At 40.7% G+C, this 20,035-nt stretch overlaps 1 protein-coding gene across 1 annotated transcript; it reads right to left on the bottom strand.

The window, feature by feature from the left end:
• Window position 1: 1 nt before the first annotated feature.
• On the bottom strand, window positions 2-19,445 carry UBE2L3 (ubiquitin conjugating enzyme E2 L3). The gene is made up of 4 exons (XM_068412174.1): window positions 19,367-19,445; window positions 10,644-10,739; window positions 6,480-6,666; window positions 2-3,001 (listed from the first exon to the last, which is right to left on the bottom strand). Exons 1-4 carry the CDS (start codon window positions 19,391-19,393, stop codon window positions 2,847-2,849), a joined length of 465 nt encoding a protein of 154 aa, XP_068268275.1. The 5' UTR covers window positions 19,394-19,445; the 3' UTR covers window positions 2-2,846.
• Between the last annotated feature and the right edge of the window lie 590 nt (window positions 19,446-20,035).

Below are 20,035 nucleotides of genomic sequence, written 5' to 3'. Positions count from 1 at the left end.
CTTTGAGAGCAATTTTTATTAGGGTAGCAGAATGGAATTGCAGAAAGCCTATACCAGTACTCCTGGGTGTAGTTTCACCAATATGTTGTCTTTATTTTGGATATTAAACCACACGTTTAGAATTCAGCATGGCTTAGGGAACCAGAGAGAACAAGAGCTTGAGTTCCTGAGTTCACATAGGACTTCGTACTTTGATTTTTTTTCCCTCCTCGGACTTCAACCATACAGTACAGTATTTGCCTCCTTTCAGAGGGCTGCCTACAAACAAAAGCCATCACTTAGGTTACACATCTCATGGTTTAGAAATGGAGCTATGAAGAACACACCAAGAGAACTGAGAGCAATATCTGTCTCTGGGACCTTTGCAGAGGAAATTGGAGTAGCTGGCACAGGGCTGCTGTGGGCCTGTGAGAGTGGGATTACACAGCCCTTCCAGTTCCCTCCCAACGGCCTCCAAGTCACACCGGTTCAGATAAACGCAGTCCTTGACCCGAGAGGCTTACAACCAGAAGGTAGACTGTTTAGTAGTGATGAGGGCAGCAAACTAGTGCTACAGTTTTGTTTTAAATAGAAAATTTAGAGGATGGCAAGTTTCCATGCCAACAGACGTCATCAAAAGGTACAGTGACTCATGTGATGCGGAAGTTATACACACTTCAGTTTGACAGATAATTTGGCATTATTTTATTATGAATCCGAGTGAGCGTGAATGAAACAAAATCAGTACCAACTTGCTGCAAATGAAGACACAAAGATGTGAAAATTTGGTAATCGACAGTGCTCTCGCAAGCCTGGAAACACTTAGGAAATGCAAGTTTCCGTAAAAACGGTGAATGTGGTTTAACTTTATTTACCTGCCAAAGAATCTGTCTAAGAACACTTAAACATAAAATTTCTTAGCTCCCTAACTTATAAAAAAATTTACTTTCAACAGAGGTGAGGTACTGGGCTGTCATCATTTACACTAAATGGGAAATGAAAGCCAGATGAGAAGGATGAATGAAGAAATAGCAAATATACAAGACATTAAAACCAAAAGAGACCTACCGCTTGACACACTAGTTCTGAAAGGTTGCAAAGGCAGAGGCTGCATTAAAACTGAATTCAGGAGTAGAGAGAACCATCCAGGTGCGAGGGATTTTCTAACTTCCTGCACATCAAAATGATATGTGCTCCCAGATGCCTGTGGATTTCTGGAGATAAATATGTTTGTTCAGTAACATACCCAAGTTCGACAGGCGGGAAGAGAGGGCAGTTTGACTGTATGGCAGTTTGACTGTGGAGCTATGATCACACTTTAGACAGGCAGTCAGGAGAAAAGCAACAGAGACACAGTAAAGGACGCTCAATTCTGAACAGAACTCGATTCTGAACAGAACGGGCTTCCTTCAGCATGCGTAGGTGTGCCCTGGAGGCACGGGGAAACAGCTCTGCCTGATTAAGTTAGAATGACAGAATGATACTTGGAGTACTCATTAAATCATCTAACCTGTGCACTTTTAAAACACAGGAACAGCAGCAGTGAAGCATCCTCTATTACAGGTTATTGCTTAATCCTATTTACTGTGAGGGTGGTGAGACACTGGCCCAGGTTGCCCAGAGAAGCTGTGGCTGCCCCCTCCCTGTCAGGGTTCAAGGCCAGGTTGGATGAGGCTTTGGGCAACCTGGTCTAGTGGAAGGTGTCCCTGCCCATGGCAGGGGGGTTGGAACTAGGTGATCTTTAAGGTCCCTTCCAACCCAAACCAGTCTGTGATTCTATTCTCATACCGCTTTCAGTACGAACTGTACAGCAATTGGGCTGGGAAGTGGCACAAGTGCCATCCCAAAAGACACAGATGTCTCTTACGCATTCTGATAGAAAAATGTTCTAAGATGACTAGCAGTGCTGTCAGACTTAGTACTTGAATTCAAAATTAACATTTCCAAAATACCGATTTTTTACTCAAAAAACAGTTTATCACTTTGGTAGCTCTTGGTCCCCAATTTCTGAAACTCTTCTAAACTGGTTGCAATGTTCTTCTGTGCACGTTTCCCCAGCTACTCTGCATAGGTATTAAGAATAGAAGTGAAAGAAGTTTGTAATCACATTCCACTACTTGTTTGCTACAGAATTTTTTTCCAAAGTTTTCCAAAAGCAGGACATAAGCCATATTTTAATTAAATGACGCACACAAAAACTTGGGTTTCCCCATTTAATAAACATTTTGTGGTAACATCAGCCAGATTTACATAAGACCTGGACAATATTTCTGATTGGTTTTGTGGGGTTTGTTTGTTTTTTTTGTTTATTGTGTTACAAACTGAAGTTAAGGGGAACTTGCAACAAGTCCCACAAAGCACAGTGCAACATTTAAAAAGAAAAGTAAACAAAACTGCCAAACACTCAATCATTTTCTGCCAGAACTGGGATATTTTTTTCTAAGACGTCAGTTTGGGGAAGGGGGATAAAATTCAATGAAGAATTAAATGAACTGAAGATAGTGGGAACTGCAAGGAAAAATAAGAAATGACAGCCACAACCTTTTCAATTTAAGGGCAGAATATAAGTCTAAGATATTTTTGATAAATTCTGACAAGAAAAAGAAAACAGCATACTTTAAAGTATATTGAAGCAGTGATTTTTAAACAAAGAAAGCAGAACTAGAACATCTTAAATTTTAATCCTTTCTTTACAGGTTACCTAGCCCACTTTTGATTAAGAAAACTGTAGAAAGTTAGTAACAGCCACAAGTTAACACCGAAAGGTGGCACTTGTCAATTTTCCATAGAGTCCTGCTTTACGGGGTGTCTCAAATGCACTGCTCCGATCTTCTAGCATACGTTGCTGACATCAGTTGTGTCAGATTTTAGTCCACTGGTCGCTTTTCACCATATTTCTTTGTAAACTCTTCAGCATTCTTACAGAATTTTTTACGGTCCTTAGAGTATTCTTCAGCTAGGTCAGCCCGAAGGGGATGCTCGGGCTGTGGATCATTCACCAGTGCTATGAGGGACTGGATTACTGTCAAAATAAGTATAAATAACGTCAGAGACTTAGATGGTTAATTTAAAAAAAAAAAAAAAAAAAAATATATATATATATCAAAATATAAGCAAAACTCCCCAGTAAGAGAAGAGCTTTAACTGCGTTCAAATACATCCCCATGAACCTAGGGTCTTTTCAAAAGCAGAGCATGAATGAGCTATAGCAATATGCCAAGTTTTAGTTTAATGACCACGAATGAACACCAGAAAATCACATTTGTAAACAAAATCAACTTGAATAGTGACCAAAATGCACTACAAATTATTTCCCATTTAACTGGCATCCTATCTGAAAGACTCTCCTATGGCTAAGGAAGAAACTAAGTTTCACGGACAAGTTCATCTAAAAGGACTGGGTAAAGATGGAATTTCCATCATGAAACATTTTTTCCTAACACCTGTCACAGCGGTGCAGTTGTAACTGGGCCTGCTTTCAGAAACTGTTTTTTTCAGCTTTATTTTTCTATAGCTCTTACTTCCCCTAGACACAGCAGACAATTCTTCCCTTGATCCTAAACTGCCAAATACATCCACTAGCAGAGATACACCAGGCAAACAAACGGATGGGAACTGCAAGATGCTTTGCACCCCACTGTTTACAGCCATTTCATCAACATTCCCCTATCACTGTCAAAGGAAATGTCATTCTTAAAATAACTGAACTGTACTTGACATTTACGCAGAGTGAACCTTGCATATGACAATGACATTTATTGCTACATTTTCCTCATAGACATTCTCACAACCATTTAAATCTAGACTGGTTACAACAATCAGGAGTTCTCGTATCCATCCACTAAAAGGTGTATGTGTAACTGGGCAAGTCTACAGAACGTGGGTACACAGAAAGAACATTTTGCTGTACAACAATATTAATAATATTCCGTTTGGGCTACCCAGGGTAATACCAAGCAGCACCACAAGAGTTTTTAAAGCAAGTGTAACACAACTCTGTTAACTTCACGCATTGCACACTAGAGCCAGCTGCATCCTCCTGAGCTCACACAGGACACCCACACCTACACCAGCCAGCCTGGGGCATTCCACAACTCAGCTACATGTTGCACAAAAAGTCAAGAGTCTACTGTGAGTTCTGAAACGGCTACTTAGCAGTTTAACTGGATTCTCCCTAGTTCTGCAATGTCAGTCCTTACAATACTTGTCACTCCAGTAGATGCTAGAATACCAGAGTGGCTTCTTTCAGAGCATCAGTCTTTTCATGCTCATACTCTTTTCCACCCTTACCCAACAGGAATGGGGAACATACCTCAAAACAAACACTCAAAATCCAGAACAGTACACCTGTCGCTATATTGCTGAACAGGAACATTTCGTACCACAAATCAGAGTTTAAACTACAACAAACCACCTAAGGAACACAGAATTGATATTAGCTTACTTCACGGTAACTCACCAGTCCTGGACTTAGGACAACTGTAATCATAGTAATGATGAAAGCTAGTTATGAAACTAACGTCAATACTGCACATGACAATCCCTTTTGACTCAGTAAAACACATTAGAACACTCCAGAGAAAGTGTCACTGTGTTAAGGTTACTTAACACACAAGCCAGAAAAAATTAGGATTGTCATAACAGGAGTTGCCTCAATATCCACAGCATTTTAAAACTACACTGTTACAACAGTCTGTTTTAATATTAAGTATAAATTAATAACAAGTACAGCAGTAAGATGCATGTTTAGCACATGAAAGGCGAGTTAATAATTTATGACAAACCTAATCTTTCCACTTTCTTGACACCTGACTGGTCAAAACCAATCACTTTGATGCTGTACTAATAATGTTGCATTATTTCCTTGAGAAAGGCCCAAGTAGCAAACACACTGAAGTTTATTCTTCAGTGCAGAAGAGTTCTGGAGAAAAAGGAATAGATACATGAACAGGGCTGTAATAACATTGTTGTAGGTTCATACAACAAGGTAGTAACAACAGACATTGACACTAAAACAACTTAAAAAGAGTTAAAAAGACAAACAGAAGACCACAAAACAGCAGAAATTGAGATATTTGCAACATTCTGGTAGCCTGTGTTTGGTCCAATTCTGATTTTAGCAAAGTTTTTATTCACACTCAGATAAAAAGGGAATTGCTACTTCTCAGGGAGACACTATTTCATGCACAGAAATGACTGCTTCAATAGCTCCCACTAATGCCAGCTTGCATTTCAAGAGACAGCATGTTGTTCCTTTAGGTAGCTAGAGAAGGCTTGTTATATTAAGACAACCGCTACGGCGCTAACAGAAACCTTCTACATGTTGCTTCCATTTCATCTCTCCCAGGGATCTTTGTCTGCATAATCAACATCAAATCATAAGATTTCCACTGATCTATTTAACAGGTTCTTCTTGCTGCCACCTCTGCTTTCCCCCAACATCCAACTGCTTGATCTTTTCCAAAACAACTCCAGGAATTTTCCTGTTTTGTCTTTGGGGCAAGACCATGCAAACTGTAAGTAGTTTTATTAGCATACAGAAGGACACAGAAAAAAAGAAATCTTAAGTACAGCATTGTTTACTATCAGGAACACAGTTCAAGTAAGAACCTTAAAGAGGAGTCTGGAAGGAGGAAATACTTTCTGCTACAGAGCAAGATACTTCAGTGTCACTCTTGCACTGGACTAAACTGCTACTCATTTGAATTAATATTATTAAAAAATATGCAGTTTTTGCAAAGATGCTTGCTTTTTCTATGTGTACAATAATAAATGCTTACTATCAAACTAATCATTACCTGCCAAAAACCATGAAATTCTCACCCCAACACTAATGGAAGCAACAGCAACAGAAAAACCCTACTCCGATCACGCTCTCAGTCTGCCACACAACCCGATGAAACTTCTTTCCTTACAATCTTTAAATTCTTATCCGAAGACACTCTACCCAGTAACCCTCACAGCAGTGATCCTTTAAGAGCTAAGAGTTAATTTGTGTTACGATTTCAGATTTTGTTTATGTCTCCCTAGGTATGCCAAATCAGATGTTCAAATCATGAAACCACATGGCAGAGATTATAAAATATACAAAGCTTGAGGTTTTAGACCCTTTCTTTCAAACATCCAGGAAGGTACTGAACACCTCTGGATTATAAAGTCACTGTTTAAAAAGAAACACAAAATACTCCCCCCACAAACTACCACCAGAATGTTTAAGTACGCCAAGGGCACTACCTTAAACAACTCTTCAGTCACAAGGAGTTTTGTGGTTTCCTGGAGATGGACATGCCACACGTCAGTGCCCTTACCTGATGTTCCACTAACAAAATGAGATTCCAAAAGAGTTGCACACTGTGCTCACAACACGTGATTCATGACACAAACCTTATGACAATGAATATCCCGTAAGAGCAGGGACCAGCTGAAACGCTACTAGCTTTACATTTAAACACAATACGAAGTTTCTCAGTATCCAGCTCCTTCTCCACTTGGAGTCCTACCTTGGTCAGTTTTGGTTGCTGGCTTCCAGTTTTCAGCACTAATTACCGGCAGACAAACCTGCCCCTTTTCATCGATGTTAGGGTGATAGATCTTTGTTTTAAATGTAATCTTAGGAGGTTTGAATGGATATTCTGCTGGGAAGTTGATTTCGATTCTGAAGGCTCCTTTATCATACGGAGGATTGTCCTGCAACAAGAAGGCAGAATGTCAAGAATCTGGCATATTCTAATGGATACAATTAAGAAAAAGCACGCTCCAGACTTCGATCTATCCAGTGACCTCTTTTAAAGGCACTTTCTTCCAACACGTGCTGCCATGTTTATGTGTCAGGAAACATCAAAACCTATCTGGTAAGAAAGAGGCAACCTCTACAACATTTGTATTCACCCTGGAAAAAGCAGGTTACCATTGTTCTGAAGTTGGCTCACATTTCTACTGGTAAGAAAGCATCCAGTCCCATTTATTCCAAGCTCAAGGTCCTATCTAGTAAGTAGTTTTATGCCCAACTCTGTATTTCAAAAGACATCATAAACCCTTTCCGAGATACAAACAGGAAGCCTGACAAGGAAAATTGGTTTCTCTAAACCCAGACATTTTACGTGTCTCACAGCATGGTGGTACGAACAGCAAAGCAATTTGATTTGTCAGATTTCCCTATATGTTCCAAAAACATTTTTGTGCTGACAACACAAAAATCTGCTGAGCATTCATTGGTACTAAAGATAGATATTCACTGCGTCTGCTGATGAGAACATTCTGAATTTGTAGGCAGTTTTAGCACCCACTGCTATCAGATCATTTTTGAAGGAGCACGATGAGAGAACCTTGAACTAAGCAAAGTAGTTCCTCATGCTGCAACAGAAAAAACGATTCGCAGAATCTCATTTAGAAAACTCTTAAGACTATCAATACTGCTTCAAATACTAACTGCAGAAGAAAGGTAGAAGAAAAAATAAACCATTGCTACATTTAAGGCTTATGAAAATACCATTCTGCACTGAAAACAGTAACTATGGCGTGAAGCCTTTCCAAACACTCTGGGAACAAGAATCAAAGGATGAGAGTTCCCAGTTGGTATAAAGCATAATCACACACATTCTTAGCAACCAGACCATTCCCTGCAATCAAACGCACTCCAGAAGTTAAATAAGGTTTACCAATATTTGGGGGTGGGGAGAGTTCTATTAAAATATTATTCAACAGAAAACATTTAATTTTCGTTTAATCCATATGGAGAAGTCTGGTTGTGCATTTCTAGGAAACACAGCACAATTTTTGCAGCCAAGGGAAGAGGTAACTCAAGTGGCTTTAAAATCACTTTTTACCCAAGCAATCCTAAAAGCTTTAGAAGTTTAACAAATAACTTTTTGGTGGTGACAACAGCAGCAGCTAGTGCCCTCTCTCCCCATGGCTCACTCGTTCTTACCTCCATCACAGGCTATAATTTGTGAGGCTGTTCAGTGAACTCATATAGGAACTGACCTGGGTTGAAAATATCCATTTTCTGCTTAACTATCAGTCAGAACAGTTCTTCACTACAACTCACCAATAAACTGAACTAAAAACCTATGGAAAGGGTTGTCATGTTTTACACAGACAAAACAGAATATTCAAGAAATTAATTTCCGGTAATTTGTTATATTTATTTTGACACTGACAAGGGAGAGAGTCAGAATTATAAATACTAAACACAAATGACAAACACAACTCACATTCAGCTGGAGTATTTTTGCTCTGCAAAAGTGTGTCCATAGCAAGCAGTTTTGATTAACCGAAATGAAATTCATGGTACACCAACAGGACCTCTTACAAGAGCAAGGAGCCTGGGGCAGTCAGTCTCGTTTTGATGTTGGAATCAAACAAATAGTGTACCCTTTCAACATACAGTACATAAACTACCTTATTCTACAGTTTAGAACAGGAAAAGAAGTTGACAAGCTATCTTCAATCTGCTTCTCAATTGAGCAAACACCCTTAAAAACTAACAGCTGTTCCAAAGAACAAAATATGTTACATGTAAGAAAAACTTCTAAAGCAGTATCTTTCACAGTAATTCTCTATGAACACTGTTAAAAATATTAACCTTTGTATCTTTCACATCTTCATTAAGAAGCTGTCCAAAATAATGCCTAGTTATAGAGTTTAATAATCAGTAGCTGGTTAGTCCGACTAAAGTATGAGTAATATGTCTTTAAACCCTAAGTAAGAACATTTACTAAAATGGAAACAGCATGTAAAACTTCAAAAGCAAAAGGTCAGCAGCAAAGTTAAACCTGCAACGGGCTTGTATGTTACATTTTTAAGCCATCAACTCCAGGACTGCAATAGCTAAAAAAATTATGCTAAGACTAAAGCATCTTCTATAGTGTATCCTCAAAATAACCATACTGCTCTTTAAACACACACAATACAACACACTAATAATTACCGTAATAAGTATAATTTCACAACAGAATTCCCTCTTAACTATACCAGTAGCGAATTTAAGGCCATTTCCCTTGCAACAGGGCACATTATCCATCAAAAGGCAGGTACGAAGCACAGTTCACCACAACGATGTTTAAACACTTGTGATGTTGGGAACCTTTGCAAAACAAACACTAACCTCATACTCTGGTGAGCAGAAACTGTTAAAAATAGATACTGCACAGCACATACTGCTAATTTTAACAGGAATAAACACTCATTTTGGCGTTTTGCTTTATTAGTAATATTTACCAAACTTATACGCCTTCAAAGTATTATCAAAGCAGTAAACTGTAACACACGAACCACCAGTATCAGAGTGGCTTATTAAAGCATATTGTTTCTCAGCTCTGTCACATTTTAATGTCAAATCTGCTTGCTCTATTTGCAAGAGTAGCCTCAACCACTCAAAGGAATTACTTGCAGGAATATAAGTAAACAGTAAACTAAATGTATTCTACAGTATTTAAAGTAGAAAGGCCTGGCCATTATCTCAGCCTGTATGATCTGAATTCAGGAACTGTCTCCAACTAACAAAGCACAGAAACTGCTAAAGAGATGTTTCAAAGTCTTACAAAAAGACAGGTTTACTCTGGTCAGGGGACCTTTTCAGTAGCACCCGAGGAAAAGCAGAACTGATGCCTTAGTGGCACAGCCTCTATTGCTACAGACTTAAAAGTAGCATGGGCCATGGCAGTGAAAAATAAAGGAGGTGAAAATCCAAGTGACTTCAACCAAGGAATTCAACATACTAGTTACCTGCTTTCCCCTTAGTAAAAAATCTCTCTGTTTGACTAACACAGTGGTTATCTACTTGTATTAAACATACTCTTAACAGACAGTAGTGTTTTATAAAATTAAAGTGTGTTTTTTTGGCATTAATTAATGCCTAAAAAACTTTATTTTAAAGAGCTCTATTCTAAAAATCCAAACCTTTTCCCTACATCAAACTATTTCCAATACTCAATTTTATCCTAGAAATAAATCTAGTCGATTAAAAAAAAATCTATTAAGGAGTAAACAAAATATTTCATACCTCAGGCCTTTTCCTATGATAACATAGATTTTGTACTTTTAGCTTAATGTAATAAACTACAAACTTCATTTTCTTCCCCCTTCCAACACCTCTCCCAAGTAACTCAGTGCCATCACTGAGCCCACAGCCCTCGCCAGCTGCAGCCATGTGTTGGACCAGGCCAACAGTTATGAAGCATCCAGGCAGGTGTTGATCAGACAAGTCTAGAACACCTTTTGATTACGTATGGATTCTTCTTCAGACTCGTTATAAGAAACACCTACTAACATTATCAGACATCAATAAAACAAAACACAGAAAGACACTCAAATAAAATGAGACAGAAAGACTGCACAATTTGCCCAAGATTACACAAGATGTCTGAAGAGAGACAAGAATTAAATCCAGGACCACACTTCACCACCCAGAGCATGTCTAAGATGCTGCAGTATAATCTATATAAACTTATGTTGTATTTATGAATGACTAGCTTCTGCACAAACCCACAACTCTGAAAGCCAGGTTTTATAAAAGAGGTTCTTGTCAGGGTGCAAAAACTAGCTAAGGGTGCAAAAACTAGCTAACGGTCACCAGCAGCACTACTAAACTGTGGATTTATGAGATACAAATGATCCTCATTTTATTTTAAAGCGCAATAGAATAAGGAGCAGTCGATACTCACAGGAACAATAAGCCCTTGCCAGGTCAATAAATTAGCTTCATCAACCTGGATATTACGGAAGTTTTTCATTCCACATTTGCGGATTTCTTCAAGCTCCTGAAAAGCAAGCAAAGTGAAGTGTACGTTAATAACGGTATTAAGCAAGATGCTCATATTTATTTTTCAAAATGCTTAGAGGTCAATGTGGGTTTCTTTAACATTAAAGAAGCTTGAGGTTTTAGCGGTGGCAACCCACACAAATAAGAAAGGAAATTTTGCACCTGTGAGAAGTAAAATTCTCAGAGCCAAGGTATTAAAAAATGTTATTTTTTATATGTCAGGAGAATACAAAAATGCCTTGTTATTAACACCATTACAAACACAATGTAGTATTAAAAAAGGGCATTTAAAAATGTTTTTATATCTCAAATGCAAATCAGTGCCTTTGGTAACAGACTATCGATAACTGTGTAAAGCACAGAAATAAAGTGCATCTTAGGACTTGTCTGCAGGAAAATAGTGATTTGGAAGAATTATTTCGTAACAGTTTTAAACACAGATAAAGTCACTGAACAGGCCAATTATTTCAACTCAAAACTAACGAATTCTTGTATTACCAACTTAAATGGATGTAAACCCAGAAAAATATCAATCTAAGCCAAACTAGCCTTATTTGGACCAATAACTTGAGAAGATACAGCTTCATCTCTGTTTTGCACCTCACCTCAAAGTTAACAGTATATATTAAGATATTCTCTCTATAGCTGTATCACTCTTGAACAAGGTATCTTTCTGCACCGGTCGATCACCAGTCAAACCATTTTTGATCAGCTAGTGACCCAGGTATCACCAAAACAAGTATTTAGGCATTTTTATATTTAAAATGATGTATAAGCCCTAGTGTAGCAACTGTCTCCTGAAGCATTTCATAAGACCAAAAAAAGAAACATCTCAAGATTCCACTTTTTTCCATAACAATTATAGCCCTTTGCTGTTGAATTCAGGAGTTTTCTTTTTAAGGAGAATTTAACTGAATGCAAATTCAAAAGTCATCCACAGTGAAATGCAAAACTTTCCCAGTGCTTTCAAAATTGAAGCACTTGCCTGTGTGTCTACGTAGGTTAGGAAAAATATAGAGCAACGCTGGTGTACTCTGCCAGCACGCAGTTCCTCACTGGGCACCAGCGTATTTGCAAAACTAGGCTGTGTATTATTATGATAAAAACACCAACCACAAGCAAAGGCACTATACACTGAAAACCAACACATCAGTTTTCCTGGTACAAGTGCTCTACTGTCCAGGTTTCTTTTTTTCTAAAATAGCTCCATGCTCATCTTAGATCAAACCTTTCTGCATCCGACTGGCAGAGATTTAATACGTGCAGTAATCTCTTGCATAAACTTATCACCATGATAAAATGCAAACCCAAAGGGAAAATGAGATTTCCAAATACACATGAAATAAAAATCACATGATAGCCACACATCAGAAGATGAACATTTACATTCCCACCCACTGCACCTACGAAAGCAAGAGCATACTCAGAATACAGAAGTTTAACCTTGGAGTCTTGGATATTGAATTGATCCCCAACACAATCTTCACAACACTAAAACCGACTACATAGGCTAGACCTGTGGATTAATCCCCAAATTCCACTGCTGCAGATTTACGCAATATCACAGACAGTTTGAGCTTTTTTTTTTTTTTAAAAGAAAAGGGGTAAGAGGATTATCCTATTTCCTTAAAACAGGAAAACATAAAACCCCCACAAAAATAATCCCATGAAGCATATTTATAGAGATACAGAGCTAACCAAATACTCAAAAGAAAATAACCTTTTTTGTCACAGCTGTAAGAGATCCTTTACGACCACTGAAACTCCAAACCCACACAGCCTTACGCTGGCTTTGAACGCTCAGCGCACAAAGCAGCGGCTCAGGGAGGGCCTGGCTGATACCAGGCTGACTCTGCCCTGGCAGGGTCAGGCGAGTAGCTCCCTCAGAACAGCGTTTTGAGCAGCTCACGCTCCACACCTACAGAACTGTGAAGTCCTGGCAAACCACTGCTCCACAGCAGGTAAAAGGGATAAATCCCCTTCCACACTAGATGTAACGCATCAGATGCTGGAACAAAATAAGCTAATTAACCAGTACATATTTAAGCATGAATAAACATGTATCACAAGTGCCTTCGCTCCAAAACAAGGAAAAGAAAATGGGTTTAGACAATTTTCTAGTTAACTATATTAAAAACATTATACATACGACAAGAAATCACCCCCATAATGTCCCAGTGGGAGCGCTGCTTCCCTGCAGAAGCTTTTATTCCAGGTCCAGATAACAGCATTACACTGCTGCTGGCCCAGAGAACAATTGCCCAGACACAGAAAAAGGGAGGACTATGACCCTGTAATTCAGGTATGTTATTAAGGTAATAAAACAAATTAGAAAAGCATGGCTTCACATTACTGGAAAATTAAACACCTACATTTTATAATTAGAGTCAGGTTAAAAAAACTGGATGCTGAATTAAGAAATGCAGAATCCAGTACAGAGATCATTACAGAATTGTAAAACTTTGTATGAAAGCAAAGTAAAGTTTAAACAAATATGCAAATTGCTCCCCATTTTCCCCTCAAGTCCACCACATGAGAGAGCAAATTAAACAGCCCAGAAGACACTAAAGAACTAGCAGAAAATGATTCAGGACATCTTCCTCTCTAAACTGACACGTGAAGCCTTTGCAGGAATTCACTTTCAAAATCAAAAAAGTGGTAAATCCCTGCAGAGCATCAGGACGATACCCTGTGCTTCTGCTGCTGCCTTGGGTCCTGACAACCGAAAAAGGGAATAGATGGGGATACACCAGGCAATCCTTTTTCTCACACACAGGCATGACTGCAAAGGTCATGGAGAATCAAGCCTACCTTAGCAGAGCGCTCGCCTGAACTACATGCTCAAGACAGGTTCCAATTTATAAGAGAAATTACTTTTCTTATACAAGAAGTGTTCAAGATTTCACATGCCACTCAACATTAATCAATTCTGTGTTAGACTTATTTACAAACAGCTTTTTTCCCCCCCATACTACTATCCCCACAAAAACAATTTAATACTATACTCGCACGTCAAGCTTTTAGGGCTTTTGAGTCTCATCAGGCGTGGCAAGAGATTCAAGCATTCACAATTTATGGGGGGGGGTGTGTGTGTGTGTGTGTTTTGGGTTTGTTTGGTTTTTTTTTTTAGCCCCTCCCCGGCAACTGCCAAACCCCCTGAAGACCTAACTGCCTCAGAGCTACAGAGGCAGACACAACTACAGTATAAATGTACTGTTAAAAAAGTGAATGAGCTACTAAATACTTTCAAACAGCACAGATTAAAAGTTAATGCTGCATTTAACATGGGCTTGAGCAACTCCAGAGGGACAAAAATTACTCTATGAGGTAAAAGGATACAGTCCAGATATTTATTTCAAAATAATACTTGAGTCTAGGCAGACAGTAAATAGATTAGTTCCTTTTCTTGTTCTCCACCCCTTAATTTTGTCAAGTAATATAATTAAAGGAGTACAGGAGGAGTGTAACCAAAGGTTAGAAGACTGCAGTATAAATTTCCATCAGTCTTTCATTCCCCACTCTGTTATCAACCTTGCACGTGACCTTGCTGCATCGGTTTCCCCACTTGTAAAATAAAAGGTCTTTTTATTTCACGGGGCTCTCTTGAGTCGCGATGTTTGTAGTTTGGATATGTTTAGAGAAAGTGTTATACACAGCACGTGGAGAAAGCATTGTTTCGGAGGTAGCATCTGATCTCCAAGTATAATGCTGAAGGTAGTCATAAAGGCACATACTACCTCTCATATATAGTCAATAAGGAGTTAAAATTGTGATTTTCAATATTGTGTAATCATATGTGCTGTTCAAAGCAAAAATTACGTGTTTGAAATTAAAAAGTAAGTGGCATCAGCTTAAAATGTAGTAAGTCTTTTAAAAACCCTGCAACTCCAACTGTTTTGCCCACACATCCTTCAAGTTTTGGGGACTCCTCTAAAAAAAATCCCAAGCCAGATAGGAAAATGCAGTGAAGACAAACACTTGTAAGACTGCAATCCAAGAACATGGGAATAAGCATAAGAGCTCATACTGACTTCGGCCCTAAATGCACAAAGAAAAACAAAAGTCTACTGAAATAACTCTAAACCATGTTTCGTTACTGTTTACAATTTATGTTTACCTGTTTATAAATACACTCTCTAAAAGAAGCGTGGCCAAGTTAAACAGGCTCCAATACAGTGATAAGGAACTGGCCACTTTCACTTTCCGAGTCTCATACACTACATAGAAGTGTTAAAACACCTTAAAATCAAATACAATTTTAATAAACTGACAAAAACCCTAACCGATTCTAGCTCTTATAAGAACTATTATTAACTTTCCACTACATTACAACCCTGTATATTCACATGCTTTTTATTTACTAAGTCTAGTTTTTGGTAAAGTATTTTAATTTGATTACAATTCCTTTTGTTGGTTCTCAGTTTCAAAAAGGGAAAATGAATCAGTATTCTCACTTCTGCATATGGACAATCAGACATTGCTGAAACCCCCATTTCCCTTGTTACTGAGAACCGGTGTTTGGATCAATTGAGAATTGTTTTTCAAATATCAAAGTTGTTTAAAACCCCTTCATTTGGAAGGGCTATGGCGTTTACAAGACCACAGCATACTGGAGATCGCAGGCCATCTACAGCAGGTACCTGGGTGCAGCCTTGTGTTTCTATTTTATCATGGAGTTCAACAGTTGCATAAATGTTTGATATGCGATTATGGAAGCAGAGTAAAAACAGTAAGATTAAAATAATTGCCTACGCACCTCACTTCATATGTGAAGTGTTATTTACTGTTTAAATCTATTTTCAATTTTTAATACTAAAGATACTTTTGAGCATCTAACAACCAGGCAACAAAAGCGCAGATCTTACAGACACCTTAGCTCGATCATATTGCAGATCGACAGCGAAGGGAGCAGCTCCACACCTGGGACAGGACAGCCTGCTCAAATACTACCTCGAAGTGCTCACTGAAGGTGCATCTCAGTACCACACGTTACTACACCACCAAGTACGTACTATGACTATCCAGCACCTAAATAGCCTTCCCTTTGCAACTACCCACTACCTCTCCACAGAGCATTTAGCTACGGATGTCGCATGGAAAACGGCTTGTTTTACATTAGTGGGTGGCAACTGTGAAAAGCATTTCATTGAAATCTCTGGCATGTCTCTTGGAGATCTATGTTCCCAGTCATACGTGTTTGGAGACAATTTGCTTTTTACGAGAAAGGGTCATGAAGCAAAGTAGCTCCCTCAAAAGAGAAGCCTTAGATCCTTCCCTAAATATAATTACTCCATATTTGCCTGTCTTTACCCTAAGAGATAGTCCATAACAACATATCCTTGACAAAGACTGCTTTATTCACACCTCTCACATTTCATGAGGAGTCAAGATTTGACAACTGTGGCTCTTAGAAGAGGTGTAATGGTGGCTCATAGATCAAAACTCCACCTCAGATGTCAGTGTAGTATGATTCATTAGCTATGTTTATTTCACATTTTTGCTAGCCTAGGTGGGCCCCTGGAAAGGGCACACCTCCACTCATTTTTTGTAAATGAGGAGAGAGAACTTCAGTTAGACTATTTGATGGTATAGAGCTCTGCAAAAATAGGCCATAAATAAGGTCTTTGGCCGAGGAAATGTAATTTGCTCCAACAGAGCCTGAGATAACAAGACAATCTTATTCTTGTTATAACTTGACGCAATGTTTAAAATTGAACCGTACAAGTACAATGGTAAAACATGTAATACTTCTTTCACAAGGAGGTTTGCAAATTGAAGACAGAAATGGCTTCCACACTCTGAAAAGGATATCCATTTCTACCCGGAAGGTGGGAACTATACTCATGCTCCCAGTTTTTTTACTGGAAGACAGCACGTTATTATGGACTTACTACATCCAGTCTCTTTGAGCCACTGTGATTAATATGAACAGCTATGATGCATGACACAAGACCAGAAAAAATGCAGCACTTCAAAATGTTGGCAAGACCTTAAGGAAATGGGAATTGCTTTATTTCATGTGACCTATAAAAGGTTCAAAGTTTATTCTCACTTACCAAAGACAAACTTGATATTTAGCTCAAAGAAAAGTCAGTTAAGGCTCATCCTAAATTATTTTAAACACAACTGAGTGACACACTGAAAAACTCTTATTTCCTTTAGTTATAATCACTCATCATTCTACCGCCCCAAGAAAGACACACCACAGACTCTTCTATCTTGCAAAACTCCAACAGTGAAAGACTTTTTAAAGTGGATCTGTGAATCCAAACTTAAATGATGATAATAGGTTGATACACATGTGAGTTTGGACCTTCACAACATCATGCTGCAGCAATCCAGATTACATCATTTGTACAAGAGCTCTACGTTGCTCCTACTGAGATGAACGGCAAAACTCAAAGTCACCTGGGCTGACTCAACTCTCCAAAAAGCACGAAGGAAGCTGCTCATTAACAGCCCTTACAAGCCGTGCGGTACAGCATCTCACAGCTCTTGAACTGGCATAAGAAACACACACAACATGCACAGCCCACAGACATCAGGCAATAAAACGAAAGTAAAAATGTAAGAGGGAAGTTATCAATGTCTCCTTCCTTCCTACACCCCTCCCTCTGAAAAGCAACTGCCACACCGTTTTTCTAGAAAAGGAAGAGGTCACGTTGTCAAAAACCATTTTTACAGCATTTTAGTGAAAGATTAAAGCACTAATGTTTTAGAAGTGTAGTAGAACTGAGGGGGGAGCTGAAAAGAGACACTGCAGATATTAAGAACAATTTTTCTTGCCTTTCCTATCTTTATGTTCCATTTTAAATTTAAAAAGAAGAAATAATTGAAAAATATATTTTTTTCCTGCCAGGGTAGTAGTGATGTGCTTTTGAACAATTAATGGACTTTTTCAGAACAGGCAGAAAAGCTGCCTTACAAAAAAATAAAATTGAATGGTTGTTTGCTATCTGAGACTAGGGGGAATCTTATCCAAGTATAAAGCAACAGACATTGATTATGATAGTAAAGCTGTGACAAAACTTAACAGCTATCACAAATGATATAAGATGAATGCATCTCATCAGGATCCTTAAAGACAATTAAAGGTTCATGCCTATTAATTTAATATATATGAATGACTCTGCACACAATGTATCTGCTATTTAATTTTTAATCGCTCCACAGCACATTTAAAACAACCAAACTAGCTTTATGAAAGCACTGCTGAGCTATTGGTTTCTTCAAAAACAACCAAGTTATAATGGTTAATTATGTATCTGCACAATTAAGGAAATGCAACTTCAAAACCTGCCATCTACACGTCCTAGTGAAATCCGAGCCCTATTAGGGGTCCACGTCCTTGAAGCCAGCTGTAAAACTGGTATTAAAAGATTAAAAGTTTAACAGAATCACCCATGTATCTGCCAAACCCTAGTGCGTGGTTATGTCGCACCCCACAGACACAGTTTTTTTAATAAGGCTAAAACATTGCCTGACAGTTACAGGGCCTTCCCCCTACGTTTCACAGGATTAGCCCGTGAAGTTCATTGATTTGCATCACAGGCACTTTGCATGCAAATACTACAGGGTATTGCCATAGCATGTTACAGATGACTAAATTTTACGCCACTCTCTATGCATGTCCTAGGCAAACCCCTCTGCATACAGTCTGTGATGGTAATTAGCAATTACACACAACACAAACTTCTATGCTTTGGGGGCAATGGTTGTCATTTTCTTTCTACGTGCCTTACTCAAGTAAAATGATGAGACACATAAAGCCAAGCAGTATTTTACAATAAACTGTATGTGCTCTCGGTTGAAACCCAACTGAAGCTGCGTCTACATTTACAAGTATCAGCCACGCTTCAGAACAAATACAGCGAAGACAAAAACATTACCACGTCTGCAGTGAAGGAGGAAACTTCTGAACCCAGGTCCATATTTCAGTGCGATAAACCTCTTACTCATACAAGGAAGAGGTTACTCTCCGAAACGACGAAAACGGAATTATTTCATCCCTGGGCGTTTGGGGAACGTTCCTTACCACGGAGAGAGCGGGGCGAACGGCGAACCCCCACTCGCGGGGAGGGAGGAGAGGGCGCTTCCCCGCCGCCCGGCCGAACCCTTCCTGCGGGCTGGGCCGGGGACCACGCCGCGGCTGCGGCACCGCCGGCGGCGGGGCGACCCCTCACGCCGCCCCGTGGATTGCCCCGGCTCCGGGCGGCGGCCGAGGTGTCCCGGCAGCGGCGTTTCCTTCCCCCCCGGCCCTTCCTCTTTGCTTAGTCACCGCAGGAGCCCCCCGAGGGAGGGGGACGGGGCGGCCCGGAGCGGCCCGCGGCGCCCGCCGAGCGCCCCCGCCCAGCCCCGGGCGGTGGCCAGGGGCCGCGGAGCGTTGCCAGAGCCCGGGGCGGCGGCGGGGGAGACCGCGAGGCCCCTCACGGCCGCGGCCTAGGTGCCGGCTGCTCCCGTTCCGGTCGCTCCGGCCCGGGGTGCCACCGAGGGGAGGGGAGGAGGCCGCTCCGCCGGGCCGCGGCCGGGGAGCCGATCCCCCGCACCCCGAGGCCCGGCGGGGCGGAGGGGGGTGCCCGCCGCCGCCCGCCCGCCGGCCCTTCCCGGCGCGGCGCTGCCTGTTACCTTCATCAGCCTCCTGCTGGCCGCCATCTTGGCTCTGCTGCTGCCGCCCCACAATGCATGGCGGCGGCGGGCAGGGCGCTAAACCCCTGCGCTTCCTGGGGCGGCGGGCGGGGGCGGGCCGGGCTCCCCGCGGGCCCGCCCCGCCGGCCGGGCTCTGCCCCTCGGAGCCGGGCTGGCGGCGCAGCCGCTCCGCGGCGCGGGGAGCGCCCGTGCGGGGCGGGTGGCTTCGGCCGGCTCCGTGCCGGCCCCAGCCCGCACACGCTGCCCCGCGGGCTGAGGGCTCCTGGAGCAGCCGCTCTCTGCCCTCCTCCAGTACTCGGTCCTGTCTTTTGTCCGGGTGCGTTTTTTAATCATCGATCAAGGCTTTAAAATGCTGCTGTGGCTTATTTTATTTATTGTATATCACCCCCAATTCAGTATCGTTTTCCTTCTGGGGAGACAACAACCTGTAGTTACAGGTTATCAAATAAGCCCGCGTCACGTTCAGAGCCCTTCACAATCTTTATTTCTTAGCTTCTTAAAATACTCTCTCAAAAGAGAGGGGAGGGAGTTTCCAGAAGGGGTACGTGACACACAGAAACCACCCCCAGACCTGCTGGTCTCTGACAAACCCACCTCTCAAGTGCATCGCTGGCCTTACCTTACCATGACCAGTTCAACCCAGGCTTA

Source organism: Nyctibius grandis, chromosome 14 (genome assembly GCF_013368605.1).
Source record: "Nyctibius grandis isolate bNycGra1 chromosome 14, bNycGra1.pri, whole genome shotgun sequence".
NCBI classification, from domain to species: Eukaryota; Metazoa; Chordata; class Aves; order Nyctibiiformes; family Nyctibiidae; genus Nyctibius; species Nyctibius grandis.
The sequence above is the reverse complement of the archived record's forward strand: the minus strand, read 5'-3'. Positions and strand labels throughout refer to the sequence as shown.